Source organism: Falco naumanni, chromosome 8 (assembly GCF_017639655.2).
Source record: "Falco naumanni isolate bFalNau1 chromosome 8, bFalNau1.pat, whole genome shotgun sequence".
Classification (NCBI taxonomy): Eukaryota; Metazoa; Chordata; class Aves; order Falconiformes; family Falconidae; genus Falco; species Falco naumanni.
The window spans coordinates 53,802,554-53,825,693 of record NC_054061.1 but is presented as its reverse complement, the minus strand read 5'-3'; the positions used below and the strand labels follow the sequence as shown (position 1 = coordinate 53,825,693).

General features: G+C 38.4%; 1 protein-coding gene across 4 annotated transcripts in view; it reads right to left on the bottom strand.

Moving 5' to 3' along the window:
• Window positions 1-6,864: 6,864 nt before the first annotated feature.
• The window catches only part of NCKAP1 (NCK associated protein 1), a 61,213-nt gene continuing 44,937 nt past the window's right edge, over window positions 6,865-23,140 (bottom strand). For all 4 annotated transcript variants that reach the window (XM_040603016.1, XM_040603017.1, XM_040603018.1 and 1 more), the window contains 8 exons: window positions 21,851-21,944; window positions 21,055-21,137; window positions 20,511-20,591; window positions 16,940-17,033; window positions 15,223-15,339; window positions 11,228-11,337; window positions 8,543-8,632; window positions 6,865-7,938 (listed from right to left, as the gene is read on the bottom strand). In XM_040603016.1, coding sequence (XP_040458950.1) covers window positions 7,822-7,938; window positions 8,543-8,632; window positions 11,228-11,337; window positions 15,223-15,339; window positions 16,940-17,033; window positions 20,511-20,591; window positions 21,055-21,137; window positions 21,851-21,944 — 786 coding nt within the window. In that variant the 3' untranslated portion in view covers window positions 6,865-7,821. The remainder of the gene's footprint in view (window positions 7,939-8,542; window positions 8,633-11,227; window positions 11,338-15,222; window positions 15,340-16,939; window positions 17,034-20,510; window positions 20,592-21,054; window positions 21,138-21,850; window positions 21,945-23,140) is intronic.

Here is a 23,140-nt window from a genome sequence, read left to right as displayed (position 1 = left end):
CAGTCTGTGTTAATACAGCAATTCCTCAGTGCAAAGATGAAGAACAACCACCTGCAGTCACTTAACTGCCCTGTCTGAGATGTAACTAGTGCCCTGAAGGCAGTTCTTACTCCTGTGGGGGGGACCTGCTGCTGCACCAGAGGGGACACCAGGGAGAATGCTCGGCTGCTTCGTTTCCCGGCATACAACTTCTTTTTTAAGCTACTGCTCAAGTATTTATGACTGTGTGACAGCCACCACGGTAGTATTACGTACAGATGTTCAACTTAAACATGCATTCAATTCATTACTCTAATGCGACAAATCGCTATACCCTACTGTGATGACCATGCAGATAATAAAAAAATCCATCCTTCCCTCCCACCGTGGGCCACGCTAGAGACACCACAGAACCCACCGAACCCTCTCTGAGTTATAATCGCCTCCAGATGGAGCATTTAAGGCAAAAAACCTTGCCTTGCAAAGCTCTATAATACCATATACATTATGCAGCATTTCTCATCTGGCCCCTGCAGAAATAATTTGAGATGCCTAGCTTGAAGGCCATAACCACTCCAAATTTAATTTTGTTAAACCATAAATTTACTGTTTCAGATTTACAGCCTCTCCAGTTGCACAGCCCAAGCCTGCCTCCGCTCCCGCTTACCCAGATTTATTAGCAGCACCCAGCGGAATGAAGCACCAAATCACACCTGCAACTAAAAATAAGCCCTGCACAAACGGTTGGGTTTTGCAGGAACAGCCCGGTATCGCCAGGTGCCGAAACTCAGGCTCACCGCTGATTTCAGCGGGAGCCGATGGGGTTTGACAGGCCCTAGGATTGAGTATTACCTATAAATAGAAGCCAAACACAGTTTGCGCATGTTTTACTCATGATTTTTAGCAGTTACTGGTGGGATCACAAAGGGCTCTCTGTGGGACCCTTGGCAAGTTTCGGAAAAGAAGCACTGCCTTTCCTGAGAGCTTCCACTAACACGCCTGCAAGCCACACGAACAGCAGATGCTCTAAGAAAACCAAAACTCGTGCCACCTCATCCTGTAAACACAATTTCATCTGAAGAAGCCAACCCGCGCCCAGAGGTTTTTAACCAACACCCCCTGGCTGCCTTAGGCCTGCGCCCCACGCTCCGCCAGACCCCCAGCAGTGCCCACGCACAGCCGCCGGGGCTTCCCAGGCCGGTGGCTCCTCGGTGCCTTTTTTCAACTTCACAACTCAGTTTCTCATCCCATTCCTAATTTACCAAAAAGCTTTAGAGTTGGGCAGAGGTGCCGAGGCTGCAGCTGCCGCTGCGACTTTGCGAAGGCGTGTGCGTTTTGTCACTTGGTTTTTACTTCTGTGAGAGATGGTAACGAAGGTCGGAAACAGGCATAGAAACATTCCCCCAAATTAAGGAAGAGCTAGCGGCCTGTAAGCACAAAAATCATGATGTTGCTGAAGTGTGAAGCCATGGCGCAGTAACATAACCCACAGCCCAGCCTAAAGCGCGCCCAGACTCCCCGCAAGATCTCCTTTTCCCCCAGAACTCCTTCCTGGCTCACCAGACCTTTTAGCCCTCTGCAGCAGTTCACAGCACTCACTATCATTGGTGATTTACAGCCGCTTCAAAGTGGGCATGCCAACGCCCTTCCCCCTGAAAAAGAAGCGATTTGGGGGATAGTTTGGGAACTTTGGGACTTTCAGATCATAGTTCTTAATGCTACACAAGCTTTAGCTGTGGCAGAACAAAAATCGTGCACAAAGAAGTTATTAACATGCTTATCTTCCTCCAGTTCCCTGACGATACTTTTTTTTTTTTTTTTTACTAAAAAATAAAAAGTTAAACAATGGGGTGACAGCAATGAGAATGAATGGTTTTAAAGCTGCTTTACTCCTCTACCCAACAAACTTCCATAGCTCAACTAATACCAAGGGAAAAAGCTAGTGGCATTTCTCCAGAAAATATTTATAGGTTTTAAGTGTGGCCATTCTGCTGTGCCTCCCCTAGTATTGCTTTCACAAGATCCATAAAACTAACCGCCCAACAAGCTTTTCTCAGGCTAGGGTGGTCCATGTGTCGTCGCCCCCCCATTTATAGACTGTTCATCCAACAATGCTGCTTTTTTCCTCTCCCCAAAGCCACAGGCTTGCTTACTAAAATTGGAAACACAAATCCTTTTTTAGCAGCACAGCTCACAAGCAAACACAAAAATATTTGCCACTCCAGCTGGCCAGGAATAAACTTGATCGAGGTTCTGTGACTTAAAATACGCAAGCTTTTAAGCTTTTCTACCTGCTCACTAAGGACTAAGGGAATTCCCTATGAGCCCGTCCTTGGTTTGCAGGGCTGTCCGTCACCATCCTGGAACCATTACAAGTTTGAAAGAAGATGTTTTCTGATACCACAGCATTTTCTAGTGGTAGCTTCCCTTAGGGAGAAGGCAGCAGGGGTTTTGCCTGCTTTGCATTTCAGCTCCAACGCCTTTGCAAGCTACCCACGCTCTCACAGCCCTGTCCCACCCGATGGGAGCAGTGTATACAGTGGCTTTACATCAGTCCTCAGTGGTTATTCGCTGGCTTTAATTCTCCCCATTCACACTAGAGTCACCGAGTGCTTAACACCACATAGACCTAGATGCTGAGGTCCAGGCACCTCAACGCTATGCCAGAGGCTGTGTCCTTACTTCCTCTTCTTCATCCCCATCACCTGCTTGCAAAACATCAATAGGCAACTTCTTGTTGCTGCTTGGGTCTTCTGCCAGTAACTGGGATTTTGAGAAGCTCCGAGACTGATACTGGTTTGAAATGCTCCAAGATCCTTCTTGAAAGGCATCCAATACCTACTGCAAATATGCTAAGTGACAGCTCAGCCAACAAAAGCCACCGGACGGTGTCCATTTCCACCAGCGGAAGAGACATATTTCAAACCAAACGGCTGTGGATTCCATGCACCCCTTAGCAAATGGTTGTGACCACTTTCAACCAGCACCTGTGGCAGCACTGATTAGTCAACAATTAGTATATGATAAAATTCAAAGGCATTATTACCGTCTTGTCACTATGGTTTCTCCCTGAGCTTTTACTAGATAAAAAAAAAAAACAAACATGCATTTTCTTGGCATGCAAACAAAAACCATTATGAAAACAGTGGTGCAATTATTTCCCTAATACAATTAACTCTAAAGCAAGTTTCAGAGGCTCAGCCCGTTCTCTGAGCTGCTTTTCAGCCCTTTGAAGTGCTTTGCTGTCCAAAATAATAAACGGCTGGGATGAACTTATCTGACCTTGTAACACTAAATGTTGTTGCTGACGTCTTCCACTTTAAAGACATAAACGGAACTAAATCCAGCATCACAGACCATCTCTAGCCTCCCGCTGTAACAGGCGCAAGAGACAGACTTCTATACCGTTCCACTGACTCGGTCTCAGCAAACACATGCTTGTACCAAGATACCTCGAAGTTTTACACTTTCAAGCATCCTTTATTTATAAATTATCCTGAAGCTGGACAAGTTTGTGTCATGTACTGGGTGGAAAACAGATGACGCCTCAGTTGAAATTTGGAAATGCAGTTCTGACATCTGTGAGGTACAAACCTAGATTTAACCCATGAAGTGTCAAATAAGACTTCAGTCACAAAATGGACTCAAGTCACTTGCAACGTCTTTCCCAACTTCTCTGAGCACTCTGTGATCACCACTTGCAACTCCCCTCCTATCTCCCTTTTCTTGTCACTCCTCTTATCACCACGATTAGCGTAAGACTAATTGGTGGTGCATTCTTAGCTTTACTTCCCTTCCCTCTGTGTGTCCATGCAAGGAATGGTTTCATTGTTTTCACCGTGTCCTTGCTACTATTAAAAAGATTATAACTTAATTTGTATTTTGAAATACTGCTCTTGCCAAAAGCCAGTTATCTGTTCTTTGCACTGCCTGTCCGTCGAGTTTACCTCGACTTCAGCCAAACCCAAAGCCTAATGGACAAGGGCAGGGAGGGCAGGAGCAGGAGAGCTGGCAGGTGACCTGTGACAATGCCTTCCCCATCTTTCGGTCGCAACCTGAGGTGAGGTCTGACAAGCTATGGAATCATGTTAATAGACAACGAGCTGGATTTACAAGCACCAGGGTTTTAAACATGCAGCTGTACTAGCTTTGCAGCTGCACATTACTCACACAGGTGTCAGCGTGATCTGTTACTCTTGACCTTCGTCATTTGTGAGAAAGCACTTTTAAAATTTACTGTTACCACGAGCAAGGCAATGGCCTGAAAGGCTATGCAAGAAACTGTGCCAAGCCCCTTGCTTTACACTAAGCTCAACATACGCTTTTCATTCCCATTTTAATACTAACATTTCCTATTACTGAATTGGGTAAGACACACTGACACTACATCCAGCAAGCAGGTCGTTTTGACCGAGTAGTACTACAAACAGCATGACTAGTTGCAAATTAATACGGTTTTGGACACAGGAGGTCAGGAGGCCATTTCGATTTTGTTATTTGTTAGTACAAATATTTACAGACTTTATAACATGACAAATAGCAAAAGCATACAAGGAGCGGTCAATTCAAGTAAAAAACCTTGTCATTTCGAGGGAAGGCTTACCTTTATCACAAAAATTATTCAAAAATTGTACTTTAAAAGAAAAAAAATAGCCAGAACTTCAGCCTTTTTGAAAACTGGTTATTTGTCATCACTGAAATGGCGGTCCTCATCCATGAAGCCAAACGCGATGCGTGTAGCTGTCATAAATCACCTTGCTTTGCACAGCCTCCCGTGCCGGTGTTTCAGGGCTGGTCACAAGGACTGAAATGGAAACCTGTATTCATTCAGTCCTTAACTCATCAGCCAAGTTTAGCAGTGAATACGACTATGATAAATTACTTCCATAGTATCCACAATGTATTATGGAGTTAAAAGATGCTTGAATTTGAATAGGAAAACAATTTGAAGCCTATGCCTAGAATATTGATTCAACAGGTTATTGGCTGCACATACAAACCTGGCTTGGGGTTTGGTTCAGCTTGACAGATTCACCAGAAAACCATTACAGCATTAGTTCAGACACATCCAAACTTACAGAATTTATTACAGTTACTGGTAAGTAACTGAGAGTTCACTCTTCAGCGTGAATCACAATGCTGAATCCCAGGGCCAGGAAAACCTTTGGCAAAAACACAGTTTAGAGGCAAGGCGTACTTACTTAGGGTCGAAAATTCTTGAATCTGGAATGAATAAGCTCTGAAGTCATACAAGCCCATGATGACCTGCTGAAGAAGGCTCATATCTTTCCTCAAATCACCAGACTCATTTCAACGTTTTCTGAGGAGAATGCCATTCTCCAATGCATCAAAACTAGCACCTCCCAGTGTCACGTTTGTTACCAACTCCTTTTCCTATCTAGGCAACAAAGTGCTACAGCAAAGAGTTGTAAAGGTAGTCCTTGTTTTCAATGGTAATCTTTTGTCTTGATGGACACATCTTTTTAAATTATAAAAATACTTTCCTGGGCAGCAACAGGACATTCTTCTTCCACGCTCTCTCTCACATGAGGCAGAGCCCTCCCTGCGAATCAGACATTTGATCCAAACTGGCTTCATATGGGACTAGCTCAGCCGTCTGGGCTTCATACTCCAGGAATTACAAACACTTCTGGAAACGCATAAGAGGCCACCTGAGATGACTCAATATACCATGTCAACAGTTGAACTCACTGAGTTGCAGATACGGTGTTGCCAGCTCCAGAGGAAGGATTCCTTCTCTACCTTCTATCCCAACAAACTTGGTTCGACAGCTTATAACGGCTTGTGTAGTGCCTGTGACGGCTCCCACAGAAACTACTGAGTCTAAAAGGTTTTCTGACTGTGTCAGAAGAGGCTTCTGGCAGAGGCAGTGCCCTCGTTACCTGTTTTGCCAGAGATTTCCTGCTTTCTAGGCTTAATTCAGTAACACCTCAGCAGCGGTAAGCTGACGGGGATCCGAGGTAAATGACCAATTACAATTGCTTCGTACTTAAAAAGACTGAAGACACAAAATAGGTTATTTCTTAAACTTGAGTTTGTCAAGAGCCAGTCTTGAAAATAGGCATTATTTTTCCACAAAAGGCTACATTACAATCAAAATCTTAATTAAAATCAAGACATTTGAATGTATTAGATTATAAACACTACAGGATAGAATTCTTAAGTCTTGCATTCGATCTAATTACGTCATGAGCAAGCTTATTCGTTATGGTACTAAATTATCAATTTTAAAAACAGTTCCATGGTTATGACATAAAATGCATAATTAGGAAAAATATAGATGTACTGTCTCACTTCCTTAGGACAATTTTATTCCAGCATTTTTTTCCTCTGGACAGAGGAAGCTATTGTAACTGAGCACACAACAGCTCTTTCATAATAGAAAAAGTTACCAGCATGCACAGAAGTTGCATCAAGAACAGGGGCTCTATACAATGTCCAGCGCCTGTTGAGAAACACATCGCTTTTATATGCTGTGGATTAAAGAGCACAACCATCTGGTCAGCTTTCAGGCTAAATGAGCCAATGCTATCCTGCATGCCAATTTGCACAACTGATTAAAAAAAGGCCTATTATACATCTGTCTCAGTAATGTGCGATGTTAGGGTTTTAGCAACACTCTCCTGTTTTATGATTAATTCAAGGTTTATACTTTAACAATACACTTTTTTCTATGGGTACAACCGGCATCGCTATGTACTATATGTACTCGCTTCATTATGTAAAATTAAGATTTAAAGGATAATGGCACTAAACTGACACTTTTTACATCGCTTTTAATTCCTTTTTCCAACTTTTTACAAGATTCACTATCGCAGCAGAAGCCAAAAGGTGAAGGATTAAAAGAAGTCTTCACATAAAAGCTCTAAGGATTGATATTTAATGAACTGTGAGATGTAAATCAATGCACAACAGCACAGTTTAAGCTTAAAATACTAGGATAACATTTATATTAAAAATAATTCACCTACAGATAATACAGTCTAGTGTTTATTGTATGTTATGGAAGGTACACTTGAATTTCAAAAATTTAAAACATATAAAAAGTGGTTAAGGGCTAACATTTTATCAACATGTGATAAATGTGTAAGAATGTTTATTATACAGCAGGGTACAATGGTAGTGTTAATGCCAACAGGGCACCACAGAAGTTAGTTTAAAAAAAATTTCCACTATGCTTTATACAAACAACACCACTTGCTGTTGTTTAAGAGTATCAGGAGAAGATCACTGCCTGAAGGATAAGCAGTCCTATAACATTTTGTTAGATAGTGTCATAGTATGTAGATTTGTGAATGTTTCGAAATAAAACTAGAAATGCTGTAATTACTTCACAGAAATGCACATCCAATATTTGTTTTCAATAAGAACAATAGGTACAAGATTATAACTCTCCCTATATGAAATAATTTACACACAGATGAAAGCTACACTATCTAAAATAATCACTAAATACATTTTTCTTCTGGGAAATAAACAAGCAATTTTTGTTTTGCATTATCAATATTAAAAAACATATAGCAGAAGTAGTATTTTTTAAACATAAATGATGCTCCAAAGTTTTGTTTGTTTTTTTTTTTAAAAAAAAGAAAAGAAGAAATGAGAAAAAGATTTTCCATGATGTGCAACCTAAAATCAACCAAGCTTATATCGTAGTACAACCATATTAAGAAACCACTGATCAGAAATACAACTTTATGGAAAAAGTTTATAAACCACAAAACTGTTCATCAGGCCATAAAGTAAAATAGCTCCATAGTTTACAGATAAAACTGAGGCCACATAGATGCGTGCTATGTCTTATCTCCAGTAAGTAGATATTTAGGCAGAGGATGTGACGCTTTGTTTGTAGACGGCATGGTATGCATTTCTCAGCAAGACATAAGGGAAACAAGACTCCAAGAGATCCATTGTCAGGAACGGAGACTCCTGCACAATCTGAAAAATACCAGAAACACAAGGTTTTGCAGAACACCTTCTACTGCCTGCTCCTGATAATCTGTTTCATGTAGATACTTCTGGTCTGCACCACATCAGCACTCACATATCGCACAGCAAAAAGAAATAACGCAAATTTTAAATGTTGGGGAAATTCACTAGTATAAACTCACTGTTCCTAGTCATTTAGCTTTCCTACATATACAGTCAGTCATATAGCACTTCTGTCATTTCCAAAAGACACAGAATACTGAATGGAAAACCTCTGAGAAGAGGGGATTTTCTCCCTTATACTCTGAAAAGTGCTCTTTAATGTGAAATTTCATTTTAGTATTGTACGTACTAAGTGAACGATGAAAGCGACCTAAACAATGTGATACAGCATTCTAGGTGACAAAGGATGACAGTAAAAATATGTGTGTGTGTCGGGGGAATGAAGAAAATTAATTTCTGATATTACAATTCCAGGAAGAATGACATAAAAAATAATTTCCATTGGTTCACGAGCTAAAACACCCAAGGTGACACCCAACCCCCCCTTGCTGAACTATGCAATGCAGAGCCTGTTCCTGAAGTTAGTAACACAAAACTGACGAACACTTACCATGTCTAGTAGTAGGTAAACAGATTCTCTGTTCCTTGTAGTAGTTTTGTCCGTCTCCTGGCCAATCTTCAGCAGACTAGACGATGCAAGCTACATAAAATGAGTATTTCAAAGCAATAAATAAAACAAAACATTGATCGGCTTCTGCTATTTCATTACACACACAAAACCTTCCTAAAAGAATATCCCAGCCAATGGACGCTGCATTGTACTAATAACTACAAAGGAACATAAATAATTGTGGGCACATGAACCCTCAACTGGGCTTTAACCTCAGTGAGCTATTTTTGTTTATTTCTAGTAGTGTTTAATAAGCAGTATGTGCTATTTGAATAGAAAAAGTAAATTTATTGCAAATATCCTTTTGTTCTAATCATCGGTTCACCATTATAAAGTCTACTGAAATTAATGACAGAACTCCCACAGGATCAAGATCTCACTTCTCCTCTGTGCTTCCCAAAATGCATATAAACTTACTGCATTTTTGTTAGAAGATTTAAAGTGATTGAACTTTTTATTGTTTAAAGTTATAACAATTTTGCAATAGAAGTAGTTTTACTTCCTAATATACATTTTTAATTGAAGAAATGTCATCCTACATGTAAATTAATATTATTTTATCAGACCGTGAGCACTCCTACAATACAAGTTTTAGAAGATATCTTAGAAATTTCCAACACATACTTGGGTATTTACAAGCTCAGGATGACAGAATGCAGTAAAATATTTAATTTGCAGATGCATTGATAACCTGTGTTTTCATGCCTTACAAAAATCTGAAAAAAACTCCTTTCAACTTTCAGATGTACAATCATCATGTCTAAACCACATTTACCAGAAATGGGTTTTAACTTAAAATACTAACTTAAAAAATCTAAATCAACATTCTCCTTGAACAAACTCTGTCATGAATCAATTTGTAATATAAAGTCACTACGCATACTTCAAAAGAATCTTACTACATACTAATCAGTATTAAATAACCTAGGAACTTTTTCCCATATTTAATTAACTTTGACAGGAAAGCAGATCACCTCCAGCAGCACATTTTCTTCTTGAGAAAAATGTCTTTCTTTCAGACTAACAGTGATATGTAAAAGGTGTTAGAAAAGATAGATTAACAAAATACCTGAACCACCAAGTCATGGTCTGTGCAGTAAAAGTAGTGGTCTGAAACCAGTTCGTAAACACTGGAAAAAATGCAAACCTCATACCAAAAGAGTTTTTATCACATGAAACTATACTGGTTTCCTTCACTTGTCAAATGTATGCAACTTGACACAACCATTTCTCTTTCATCTTTTACAACCAGCAGTTGCATTAGACAAGGTCAATGGCCGAAGTTTTTTTCTGTTTTACAAAATGCAATGAATTTCCAGAAGTGGGGGGAAAAAAAAAATTCTTTCTGTGGACTTCTAGTTACAGAAAGTTACCATTATCCCACTCCCATAAGTGTGTGAGGTACCTAGAATAAGGAAGGAGGGGATATTTTTTTCATATTTCAAGGCCAAACAGCAAAAATCAAGAATCACTCAAAATCAGTAGTAATTTTTACTTCACTAAAGTGAAGCTGCTGTTTTAGCCTTTACCTTCAAGTTCTGGCTAATTAAGAGCCACTTAAAAATTCTATTTCTAACCAGGCAGTACACCAAAATGCATTTAATACACATCACCACCACCTAAGGGCTTTTGATTTTTCTCTAAGCATCACTACGGATATCAGCAGCTTTGATCTTCAAACTACTCTGAAGCACAAAAATTCCACCTCCCAAATATCCCTGTACCACACTGCTATCACAGAGTTACTGTCTTAAGAAGGGCAGACACGTCAAAAGTTACAAGTCAAAAGCCACTCTGGAGTTTCCTTCTTTGAAAAAGTAAAATAAACAGTCCAACACGTTATGGGGAAAAAGCCTGCTAGACAAAAATCTTGATTTTTATATGCATTGCACATTTCTTTTTCCAGTCATGGGCCACACAGCGTAAGAGATGGTATGTGCTATAATAGTAAAGATTATACTGAAAAAACCCTGACACTTGTACCGACTTGCTACTGTTACGTTCCGACATCGCACAGAGCTGACGATTGCTAAAGAACTACTACTGAATTTAATCAACATATAGACCTGTATTAACAATAATGCTTTTCTCTCTTGTGCACCAAAACCAGATTTATAGGAAATAATGGCATTGCATCCCAAATTAATATTACACTTTCTACCTGAACTTGAAAATATTACCTGAAGTCAACCAATGTTTTTCTTGTTAAGACACAAACTTTTAACCTATTGCTAGACTTCAAAAAGTAACTTGTCCACAGCTGATTTTCTCCTAATCAAAAATCAAAATCAACACCACATTATTATACAGTAACTTTAGTTTCTCTGTAGTCTGTATTTTTTATTTACATTACAAGCATTGCGAAGCAATATTGCTATTGGAATAAATGTTGGTTAATCAGTACTCACCCATACTAATCTAAATCTTTATAGGATACCCTTGTGATTAAGATTACTCATGGCTGATTGCCACTGTAAAGGTAACACTTGCAATGGCAAACACATCGGTAGTTTCATGACAGCACGGTGCGAGCTAGACTATGTACCAAACGGACTAAGGGGCGTCAGCAGGCGAGAGCTCCCCTCTTTTTAGAGAAAGTAGCTCTAGAAATGGAGTTATACATACGGCCAAAAATTCTTTAAGACGGTCTTCAATGCTTCCCTTGTGGATGGTAAATAAAGCTGCAGCAATCTGGTTGATAGCTTTTGCCAAGCAATGGATGTTGTTGCAATGCCCTAAACAAAAACATAATACAAATTACCTCAGCATCATGTTTGATAATGACAGTAGTCTTTGGAAAATATCACCAAAGAGTAAAAAAAGACTTGTTACTATGAAAGAGAAACTTTCAGCGTCTTACACAACAGGAGCAAAGTACTCTTTCACATTGAACCTGGTATCAGGAAAGCCACCAGAAGTAGCTATCTCCCTTCTGAATGCCGTAGTTCTCACAACAACCTCAGAGATCCCCATGGCTTTTAGAAAGAAGGAAAAAGAATATATTGAAAGTTTAATTGGTCTCTCCAGAGCTTGACAGTATTACTGCTTGGCTAGGCTAAAAAGACACGTGCAAGCAGTTTTTTTCAAGCTAATTGGCTATTTTTCTCCCGTCTGTGTAAACGAACGAGGAGTCACACTCAGACAGCATTCACCCAAGAGATCTACAGGAACTCAAGAACAGAACTGTTGAACTACCAACTGCCATACGTATCTTGCTTAAAATTCACCCAGGCTTCAAAGGCCTGCATGGTGATTAAATGACACTAATTTTCAAAGAGAACACAAGAACTGCCCCTCCGTAAGCCTGGTATCTCCTTGCAAATTAAGCCAAATCTACCGCTTTAAAACAAAATTGATAGACACCTGGGCAAGTATCTTGGGAAAATGCTAGCATATGAAAAGGAGGTGGTCTCTGAAGGAGTTAAAAAGTATTCAAGCATGTAAAAACTGCTGATTCTTACCAATTCTTTTTGACCACTGCTGAGCACCGAGCTTTTTTTTTTTTTTTTTTTTTTTATTCAGTCATTTATCATAAGTTCAAGATCATGCTTGAAGTCAGTGAGGTCAGCTAGACCCCATCACTCTACATGAGAAAAACTGATGTTTTTCCCCATGCATTATCAGTATTGTTACTTAAAAAGAATTATACCTATCTATTTTATTGCCTGGTTTACTCAGTGTCATAGTATCTGCAGCTCTTCACTCCTCTAATACCCTCAAGAACTTTACATGATATGAAAATTTTATCACCTCACTCTTCAGTCCCCCTTCCAGGCGGTCTATGAATACGCTCACTAGTAGGTCCCAGCGAAGAACCCTGTATATCTCCACCGGCAGGCCCCCCAGAGTTGATACTCCCACTCTGTCTCCTATTTTTAAACTAACTATTGCTGCCTGAATATGCTGGTCCAAAAAAAACCCAAAACCCACAAACAAAAAAAACCAACCAAAAAAACCCCATAGATCACTACTTTTCTTGAACATCAGTTAAGAACATCTGTTCTGCTTAATTCTGCTGATTGAAATTTATATTTGGTTTTGAAGTGGCTTGATTTTTTGAATTTACTTAATTTTTATACCTCAAAGACTGTAGAAAAAGCATCAGCAAAGGAATTAAACTGAGGAACTGTTGTCTTCCAGTCCGCAACAGGTCTCAAGTATTTAGAAAAGGCTATGTCTCTTGCAGACCAGTGTTCTATTCTAGCCTCTAGACCACAGATTATTCCTCTAGCCATTCAGATTTCTTACTGGGAAAAAAGTAAAGGTTGTCAGAGTCTGAGCCTTTATCCGGAGCCAGGGGAAGAAATGGGCTTGATTGTGAAGTAGGCAGAGAGAATGCAGACACTGCTAAAGCTGTCCAAGAACTGTCTGTATTTGGGAGGTATGTCTTGCCAGATTCGAAAGCTGAAACTCCTTCAGATCTGTGACTTGTTGATGGACACATTCAGGATTTGTCCAGGGAATTTACTTCATAAAAAGCAGCATTTGTTAAGTTCTCATTCTGGAAATAGCATCTATATCAAGTGCCTAAAGCCAGACGTTCTACAATAAGGGCAGAAAACAAGCAGCAAGGAAGGCAGGACTGACAAGGTCTACTGTTTGTTCAGTCATTTTTGCAGAGTGAATACATTTTATGTATTCCTTTTGCCAGACACTTTTCCTCTCAATAAAAAACAGCCCACTCAGTAAAGAGCTACATAATACAGAGGTCACATCTCAACATCTGTAGCAACTCCTAATACGGGCATATTTGAGTTCTAGATGTAACTTCTCTCCAGTCACAATTTCATGAGATCTTATTAACTGTACTTACTACTTCAAGGACCCACTTTGAAACAAGGCTTTGCCTGACTGCATGTTAAGTTACTGAATGTAAATGAAATCACAGAAACTGGAATATTTAAGCTACGACACAAAATGGGCAGAAGGTAAGAATTACCTGTTGTTTCAGCCTGCTAAGAACCTGAGGACTAAGAGGGTCCTTGGAAGAGAGGAGAGTTCAAGGAAGGCAAACTGCAAAAGCTCTAACCTGCTGGAGAACCTCTAGCTAATTTTTAGGAAAATCACATTCTTAGAAATAAATTTGCAGAGGGGTGAATGTGAAAATATAATCACGGTTAGAAACTTTTAGTACTGCCCCACTGGCAAGTAGTGTAAGTTTTGAGACTCTACAGTAGGCAAGATGCTTGTGAAGGAGAAACCGATAGCAAAGTGCTTCCAGAGGATTTCTCTTATGAATAAACAAGTAATATTTAAGAGATGTGGTTTTAAACACACATAAGCAAGTTCATTTGGACTGATTTGAGAGAATCAACCTGATAGTCCTTTAACAAGCAAGTTTCTACCTTTGTCACTCACTCATCCCCCTTAATATTCCCTGCTCTTGCCTATATTCTGAGATTTTCACTCAGCCATCACAACCTTGAAAAAGCTCACAAAAAGCAACAGAAATACTATGAGTGCAGATGACTTAAAACAACTCTGCAGGTTACTGATTGTTCTCCCTACTCATCAGATAAAGGTGTTAACTTTAAAACCTCTAACTTTTCAAATCAATGTTCAAGTTCTACTCGTCACAGATTTATCCAACTTTTTCACAGTTGGCAAAAGGCTACACGATATTTAAAATGAAACTAGAGTTAACAGATCTCTAATCTCTCAAAACTGAAGAAAACAATAATTAAAGTCATTTAAAACAACAACCTCCTGTCTCTCAAGAAATGTGATTTGCATACTACAATAAGTGATACAGAAGGCTTTCAGAATTTTTGGTCTTTTCCTGGTACTTTAAATTTTCAGAAGTCAGTTTAGACATTCTTTGTGAGTTAAATCTTGAACTGATTAAAAATAATGCAACTTTTAAAAAAAATAGAAAAACCATGCTGTACCCAGTAAATGGATGCAGAATAAATACAGTCTTTTATGTGAGCCATGCTATGTATCACATAGGAAAAAGCTTGAACAGCTGAAAGGTGACTTTTGTATGTGTTAGAACAGTTTCGTCAATCATGTTTTTCTCAATGTTGCCTGAAAGAACTTTTTTTTGTGTGGACTACATGCAAAGAATTTCCTTGAGGCGAAGAGGTTTGGGTGGTTTGGGGGTTTTGTTTGTTTGTTTTTTGAAATAAGAAAGCTGAACTACTATGTGGGATGTAATTTGTTCACAGCTTATGTCTTCTGCATTCTATATTCAGAATTTTATGGTTAGTAATACGAAAAGCATATTAACTATAGAAAAGACACCTTGTATGACTGTCCCAAAGCCAATGTGAAGATTACTAAAACATCTATAGGATTACAAAGTGTCACGCTACTTAATGCGGAATGTATGCTCTAGCAGTTCCACACATTAGGACGACATTGCCCCCTACAGCATCTGAACTGTTCCTGAAATCTCAAGTAGAAGACTCATTTTTCATAGAAAGGTTTCCCAAATGAGTTAAGTGAATGTTTTTTAAAGTGACTTTCAGAAGAACCTTCCTGGATTAGGGCTAACTGATATCTAAATTTTGTTCACTACAAAGTGTAATTAAATCTTTAAAAGCAAATGTAATCAACAATCTACCAGGACAATTATAAATAAAGCATTCACAGGAAATATTTCACTGACTCTACATTACCTTCGATGGCAGGGCTATACTGAGACATCACATTACTAGCCAAAGTCGGCAAGGAGACTGCCACGAAGACCATGAGAAGGCAAGCAATTTTATATTCTTCTTCTGGACTAATATTTTCTAAAAACAAAAACAATACAGTTCTTTAATTAAAAAGAAGTAATCTTGAAATGTTTCCTTTCAACTACAGGGTAGTTTAGAATGTAAAATGTTTGACCCAATGAAGTTTAAACCCAACAAACCCAAACTCAATGTTTGCATGTGAAAGGAGGAATATTATCTCAGCCTTGCCAAAAGACAGAGTGGGGCTTCAAAATGTCCAGTTTGTTATCTACAAGAAGGAAGTCAAGCTGCTGCCACCCTATTGCTTCTAACCATTTAGTTACTAAGACATCAATATGCTGGGCAGAATAGTATTTCTTCATGCTGATGTAAATCCAGTCATTGCTCTGAGGTGAGGAGAGCTCCTCCGGTACTCTCCCTTTGGTAGATGGGCAGAAAGTGACGTACACTCCCCTCAGCTCAGACTAAAACTTTTGTGTTTTCAAAACCAGCAGCATCACCATATATTAGTGTAAGATTAGTTGGAAAACAAAGTCAACAGTTGGTGAAATACAGTATTTATATCTGTGCAAAGTGAATTACTAATAGCAAAATACTTCAAACTACAAAGGTAAAAATCAAAATACAAGATCATAATCAATCATTAAAATACACAGAAATGCCCTGTCCTGTTCAGCCAGGTTAAACATTTCACAGCTGCACCACAAAGAAAATAACGCATTTAAAATGGCATTTCAGATACTAGCCATCATTCCAAAGATGTATCTACATATATGATACATATAATGTATGTATATAAACCAAATATACTTTTTTTTTTTAAGGCTTGACACATAAGTCTGAATATTAAAATGTCCTTTGGAATTAGCTTTATCTCCCCCTCCCCAAAAAACTAGCATTAAAACAAACCCCCTCAACTTAGGTAACATTTAAAATATTCACAATCTGATTATAACATTAACTATGCACTACCCCAATTGGGGAAAAAAAACCCAATAAAGTTCTCTGCAAGGAAGATAGGGGAAAAAAGCTGACAACCGTCAAAAAAGCACTGGAGTCTGATTTCGTGCCTTTGAACCTGCCAGAGTAAACAGAACTGAAAAGCTCAGACAGTGGCGCTTTAAAGCAAGTAGGAAGCACTACACATGTTAGAACATTAAACATGTTTATTTTACTATGTTTCCGCTTGTAAACTCCATGTTAACACTTGCATAACGCACCGGTAACACCGGTAATGTGAAATTCATGAAGTGCACTCAGCTGGCATTTCAGCTCCTAATGCCTACTTACATGACAGAGTTGTTACAGACTTGTACAACAGAACTGATCACGACCACAACTGTTCACAACAGGAGTTCTATTTCCATTGTCCTTCAATGACAACAGTTTTTACTGTTAGCTATTAAACTCCTTCAACATCTACCCGTTACCCTTTTCTAGGTCAACAAGTTAATTCTTTTGTGGTTGAAGAGATTCTCAAGCTGACACATCAGTAGGCAGCAGGCACAAATAATTCATGTTCTTGTGCCATTTATAAAGTTCATCGAAGGAATACCAAGGACTCAAGTTTCCTCCTAGCACTTTAAATATTTCTATGCCTGGGTGCATATATTTTTTTATTGTTAACACTTCTACTTTTTAAGTTGGAACGTCTTACCCGATTTTTGGGAAGACAGTGCTACGACCAACGCAGGATCGATCTCACAAGGCAATCCAGCAGCTGATGACAGTTCATATACATTCATTGCCACCTGAGGACCAGAAGAAAGATCATTATAAAAAAGGACAACATTGAATGTTTTTGTGTAAACATGATGAAGCACAGTTTTGCTGTCACATTTGAAATGTTCATATTAAAGTTAGAGGCACTATGGAATGACAGAGACTTGGCTAAAACAAGATAGAGAGACTAGATTTTGTTTGTTTCTAATCTAAAATGGACAGCTGGGTCAGTACTTTGTGTGCTAGATTATAATTTCTTTTTGTCAGGCCAAACAAAGCTTGTGTATTTTTATATGTTACCTCCAAAGCAAACATCCTGACTTCCAATTAGCAGTTTCTACATCTATCTTTACTGTTCAAAAGAAACTAAAAGATTTTCTCTACCAGATCTAAAGTATCAGCTAACATCTGCAAATACAGCATTTTTAGACAAAAGCCAAAAGTCACAATCTGGTGAAATAGAGCAGGACAGAAAAGAAATCTTAGAATATTCAGATCTGACACAGATTCAGTGTCCAACGATTCCAAGTGCCAAGACTTAGAGTCTGAAGTGGCCCGAATGCTTGAAGGAACTAAGAACACCCTGAAATATACTCCATTTTCCAGCCTGTCCTATGCTGTATCTTTTATTGCCGTTAACCAATGTTCACTGCAATTCTCCCTTTCCCCAATATGTGTCTTGGACAAAATATCTAAAGCTGTAGTTCAGATTAACCTCTGCAAAAGCAGGTTTAGACCAAATACAAAGGACTATGGGAAACGGTAGCAGTATGTCTTGCTGCCATTAATATTTGAGAAGGTTTATGCTTTGCCCATAAATTCTGACATACAATTGGTCAGCTGCATGTAGGGGATGTTGTGCAGACTATCCTTATTTATGTGCTCCAGCCTAGCCACCTGAAGGCAAGTTGTGATCTGAAAAACATACAATGTTGTTTGCATAGTGCTATGCTGTCCGAAGGGCACATGGTATTAGCTCAAATACAGTCCTGCATTAAAAGAATTCCAGAGCATCTGGACAGGATCTGGACCACAGCAAACTGTCAAGGAACAATGGTGGAACAAATGCAAGACTCCTTCTAAAAGCCTGTGTAGACATCCCAACAACTCAATATTAAAAATAACCAAATCGAAGGAGATGAAATCCTCATTTTGCTAAGCACCCCAAACTGTAAGTTTCAGGAATACCAAAATAAAACCTGCATTTCATTACAAGTATTTATTTCATCAACAGCTTTAAAACTATTTATGCTTTGCTTGCTAAATTCAGTACATAGGAAATTACCATGTTACTGTGTCCTAAAATATCCCCAATCGGACAATTGTCCCAATCCATTGTACAAAGCCTGGTAAAGATTTGTCTGTTGACACTCCTTCATTAAAGAAAAAAAACCCCAAAATGTTCCAAAAGAAACCTTTGTTGCCTATGATTGTGCTGCTGTATGTGACAAGGCCAGAAGAAAGCTCAGACAATGAGCTGCTGATTGTCCACAGGGTTTAATTGTTAGGCTCACAGCACAGTTCTGGCACTTCCAAGAAGCTATTTTCAAGACAAAGATCTGGCAAAGCTGCAGGGCAGCACATGTCAGTTCCCAGTATTCTCAGTAGGCACCATGGACAAGACTCCACAGGTCTGGCTCCTTCTCCACACATAGTCCTCCCGCATCATTCAGGCACGCTATGTACTCTCAAACAAGCCTACATAGCACCACGCCACACCACAAGATGTGACCTCTCCAGATGGTATCATGTGAGCACCAGCATGGTAGACTGCACCACAGCACTTAAGACTTTATCTCAGACACTTGGAACTAGAAAAAAAATCCACACAAAATAGGTATATTTAAGAACCGCAGCAGAAGTAGAGCAGACCCAGAGAAGGCCAACAGCCAAACATTATGCAAAGCAAAGGCAACTAGGTGGTGCTATGCGGCATGAGCCAGAGAACGGTCCTCAGCATGGTTTTATTTAGCAGTAGATAGTTTTTTATGCCATCCAATTACTCCTGTGACTGTAAATTACTCCAGTGACTTCCAGAAGAGCAGCAGCAGCAAGTACTATGCTTTCTTGTATCTGCTGACACAAATGAGTTCACTGTTTAAAATTATCTGTTCTAATCAGCTTAGAAAATAACAATGGTAAAATACTATCTTCAATGATCACTGTTGCAGCCTTTATCATCCCATCCTATTTTTCAGTGCCCCTTTGATAGCAGAGGGCATAAGATGCTTTCTGAAAAGCTCAAGAAAAGCAAGTGGTGAATTTCCCTTCTCATCTCATCTGCGTGCAAGTTCAATAATGTAACATGATCCTTTGGTAATCAATGATTTTATCTGTAACTATATTAGAAAGGCTTTTCTTGAGTAGTGCAAAGGCAACTTGCACTATTTTGATATAATTTTTATCATGAAGAAGTATCATCCAAGTTAATTTTCTATAGCATTTCCACAGAATTCCTCTATTGTGGCATGAACTTCCAGTGTTTTGTGGGACATCAAACATTAACGGCTGATTTATCAGCATTGCAAGTTTCAAAGACCACGTGATTATATTCTGGAGTGCAACAGCATATGTGTGAAATTTCAGTAACTTATATTCTTCATGCAACCTCTGACTCATTTCCAGACAGACTGCTAAACTGTGTCTTCTGAAATCACGAGGCCCACCATAATGGACTCTGAACTTTTAAAATGGAGAAAGATGTTTTTTTATTTAGTGAATCTTCATACACAACAGAACTTCATTCCTCAAGAGTAAATGGCAAAATGTAAACTTCAAGTTCAGGAATAACATCATATTCTGGCCCTCTAAAGCCATACTTGATGCTCAAGAGCATACTTCTAAAAATTGTTTCTGTAAAAGTGAATCAAGATTTGCACAGTGCATATTCCACCACACGTTTTCTGTAAATCAAACTGCCACAATACCAGTAAGAAGCCTGCAAACCTTCATAGGCTCTGAGCTGCAATAAGAGATTAAAAAACCAGCTAGGCTGCAGCTACTGTGCATACATATCGAGAAGCCACGTGATGTACTAATACAGGTTTTTGGATGGAAACCTACTACTATTCAGAAGCAGACATTTCAGACAATGAGTTCACAAGAATTTTCAATTTAAGAGAAAAATCAGACTTGCAGCTATTATTTGCATAGAGCTCCACCTATACACAGAGTCCTTCAAACATTTAGTTGTATCAGTTACACTCCTCACACTACAAAGCAGCTCAGTATTCTTCCCTTTATCTCTTAGGCATGTTTCAACATTTTGTTCTTTCTTTCCATGAAAGTTCCCAAATGTGATCACTGGCAAACAGACACTTGTGCTGGTTGATTTTTTTCCCCAGAACATTAGGAGGCTGCAGATGCACAACTACTTAACTGTTTGAAACAAAACCCCATGGTTTTCTTTGTTTCTGGATTTTTCACACTAAGCGTTAAAGTCTTGCCCCGTACATATTTTCAGTAAGCTTCAAAATTACTCTATCACCCTTTGGGCCAAACATTACCTTCATGTCAGTCTCTCTTGGAATGTGATCTTTAAAGTCCTCGATGGAACTTACAAGGAAAGGAATGTGGTAGGATAAGACCTAAGAGACACAAACACATACAAAGTAAGAAAAAATACTTCCCCTGTAAAAGATAAATGAGACACTATCATTATTCTACCAGAGTTAATGATTTTTTAAAAATGAGTTTTTATTTTATACGTATGAATTTTTTGTTGATTTAAGACATTAAAGCCTAATAAACATAAAATCAAGCTGTCTGCAATCAAGTGAAATGAAAGCTTTTAAAATGTACTAAACACAGAAAACACTGAGAGGCATGCTCAAACTAAAATCTGTATGTTTTTACGTAACATTTCTCTGAACACTATTTAAAAAGTAGATTTCCCCACCCACACCTTGCAATTCAAAGTTCAGTTCATTGCCATTTTACCCACATGCTAACCTTTTAAGCAGTAGCATTCCTAAATAGTGAAGCTTCAAACACCCTATTATTCCATTAAATACAATGAAAATATTCGGAACATATGCAGTCATTTCTTACATCTCTAAGTGCTTCCTGTGCCAACGACCGAAAAGACAAGATAACACCAATAATCGTCATTCTCTTCAAAACACTGTCAACGGCTGAACAGAAACAAGAACAATAGTGAACAAGAACATGTTGATGTTTACAAGCTCAATTCTTCAAAAAAGAAAAAAAATTTTAATAAAATACTGAGAAATGCGAGGTACTGAAACAATGACATCCCTTAAAAGAGCCAAAATAAACAGTGCTTAAGCAGGTTTTTATAGCTGAGCTACTTTTCAGAAGACTATAGTGTTAATCATTCATTGAATGAACCCCATTACATACAGCTGACAATATTGGATGTTAACACTAGTACTGTGCTTTCTTGAGGCCAAGCATATATTTTTCTAATAATTTTTTATTAAAAATAATTACTTAAATACATGTAAAAATTCTTCCAAATAAAATAATTTATACTGTGATAGAATCAAGTCAGAAACGTGTCAAAAAAGCCTGGTTTGTATTCTATAGCTACGCACCTGGTCTGTGGGTTACTGCTGTTATAGCTTTGCACCATCATCCCTGAAAAGATGCTCAAAGCTCACCACTACTATAATGCCCATGTACTAATTAACACAGAAATCTCATTTTATCTGTACATGAAAAGACTGGAAAACTTTGAAAAGATGCATCAGTTTATACAAGCTCACATACACTTTGCTGCTTCTGTGTACTTAATACAGAAAAATTAATTTTTCTCATTTTCTTTACAAAAACAACAAATAAAAAAGAATTCTTTATCTTTAGTAGGACCTTGCTAGTTACCCACATGATAATCTTTTAAAGAGTGCTGCCATCTGGTCTGGTTTGTCGAAGCTGGTCCTCATTTGTGTTAAAACTTCAACGTTCTCCACCACAAGTTTCTAAAAAGCAGCAAGGATGCAGGTCAACTATAGATTTTGGTATGTTAGCAGGATAAATGCGTGGTTTAGGATATTTCAGTCTAGCAGAGAGGCAACTGAAGTCACGGAATACAGATGTACCCCCTGTGTTCAGTATTATCATCACGCACTACTCTACACCAGAGCAAGCTCTGAATCAAAAAGCTGAGGATTACATATCCCTTGGAACGTGATTTTTGTATTCAGCAATGTGTACAACTTCTTAAAACAAGAGAATGAAATTCAGTAAAACCAGACAACAGCTCCTCATGCTATTCAGCTTCTTGTAAGTAGACGTATACCAATAAAAATGCAGATTCACAAAGTCATCTATTTGTTTCTGTTGCTCCTTCCACTAGTTATGCTGTAAGGATTAGAAATTTAATCTTGGTAAAATTGAAAAATGGAAAGAAGAGTGTAAAAGTCAGATTGTCAAATCTCGGTGCAGTTGACTTGACATTTTTTTCCATTATAATATAAAATAAACACAAAGACATTCATTCAAGTCCCAACACCTTAGCCTGAAACAGTTAAACTCAAGTGCAGTATTTTTCATGTCAGTTTGACCAAAGAAAAGAAAATGTGTATCTGTTTCTAATTTGTCACAGCTCTCATACATTCAACTTGTACCATCAGGGTAAATGTAGAAACTTTCCTGAAATCGTTCTCCAAATACGGATCAGATTTAAATTCAAATTACAGAGATTGCATAATCACATCTATAAAATGTCAGATCCAAAAAGGGTTTCTTTGCTAGCTGAGGAACTTACGTTGTGCCAAGCAATATTTTTAAACTCTCTTCAAGCAAGAAATAGGTACTTTTATTCTTATAAAAAATACTTCTTCAGTTTCAGTGCCAAGTACCCTATTTCAGAAATGGAAAATATGATTATCTCTAGGTAGAGGACAACCAGCGGCTAAGAAAATGTAGGTATCTTGCATGCTTCTGAACATTAAATGTTTCCTTTTCTTTAAAGACGACTTATTTCAGTGCTTTGTATACTAAAGAATATCAAAATGGAAAAGAACTGAAAGAAGATGGAAGAAAACAAGATATTCTGGATTGGGTCCTCCAAAGTGATTATTAATAGTTTTATTATTCAAGTAGATGCATTCCAATCCATCTTAATTACCAGACAGCAGAAACAAAAGGAGCAATGAGGAGGGAGCAGGGAAAA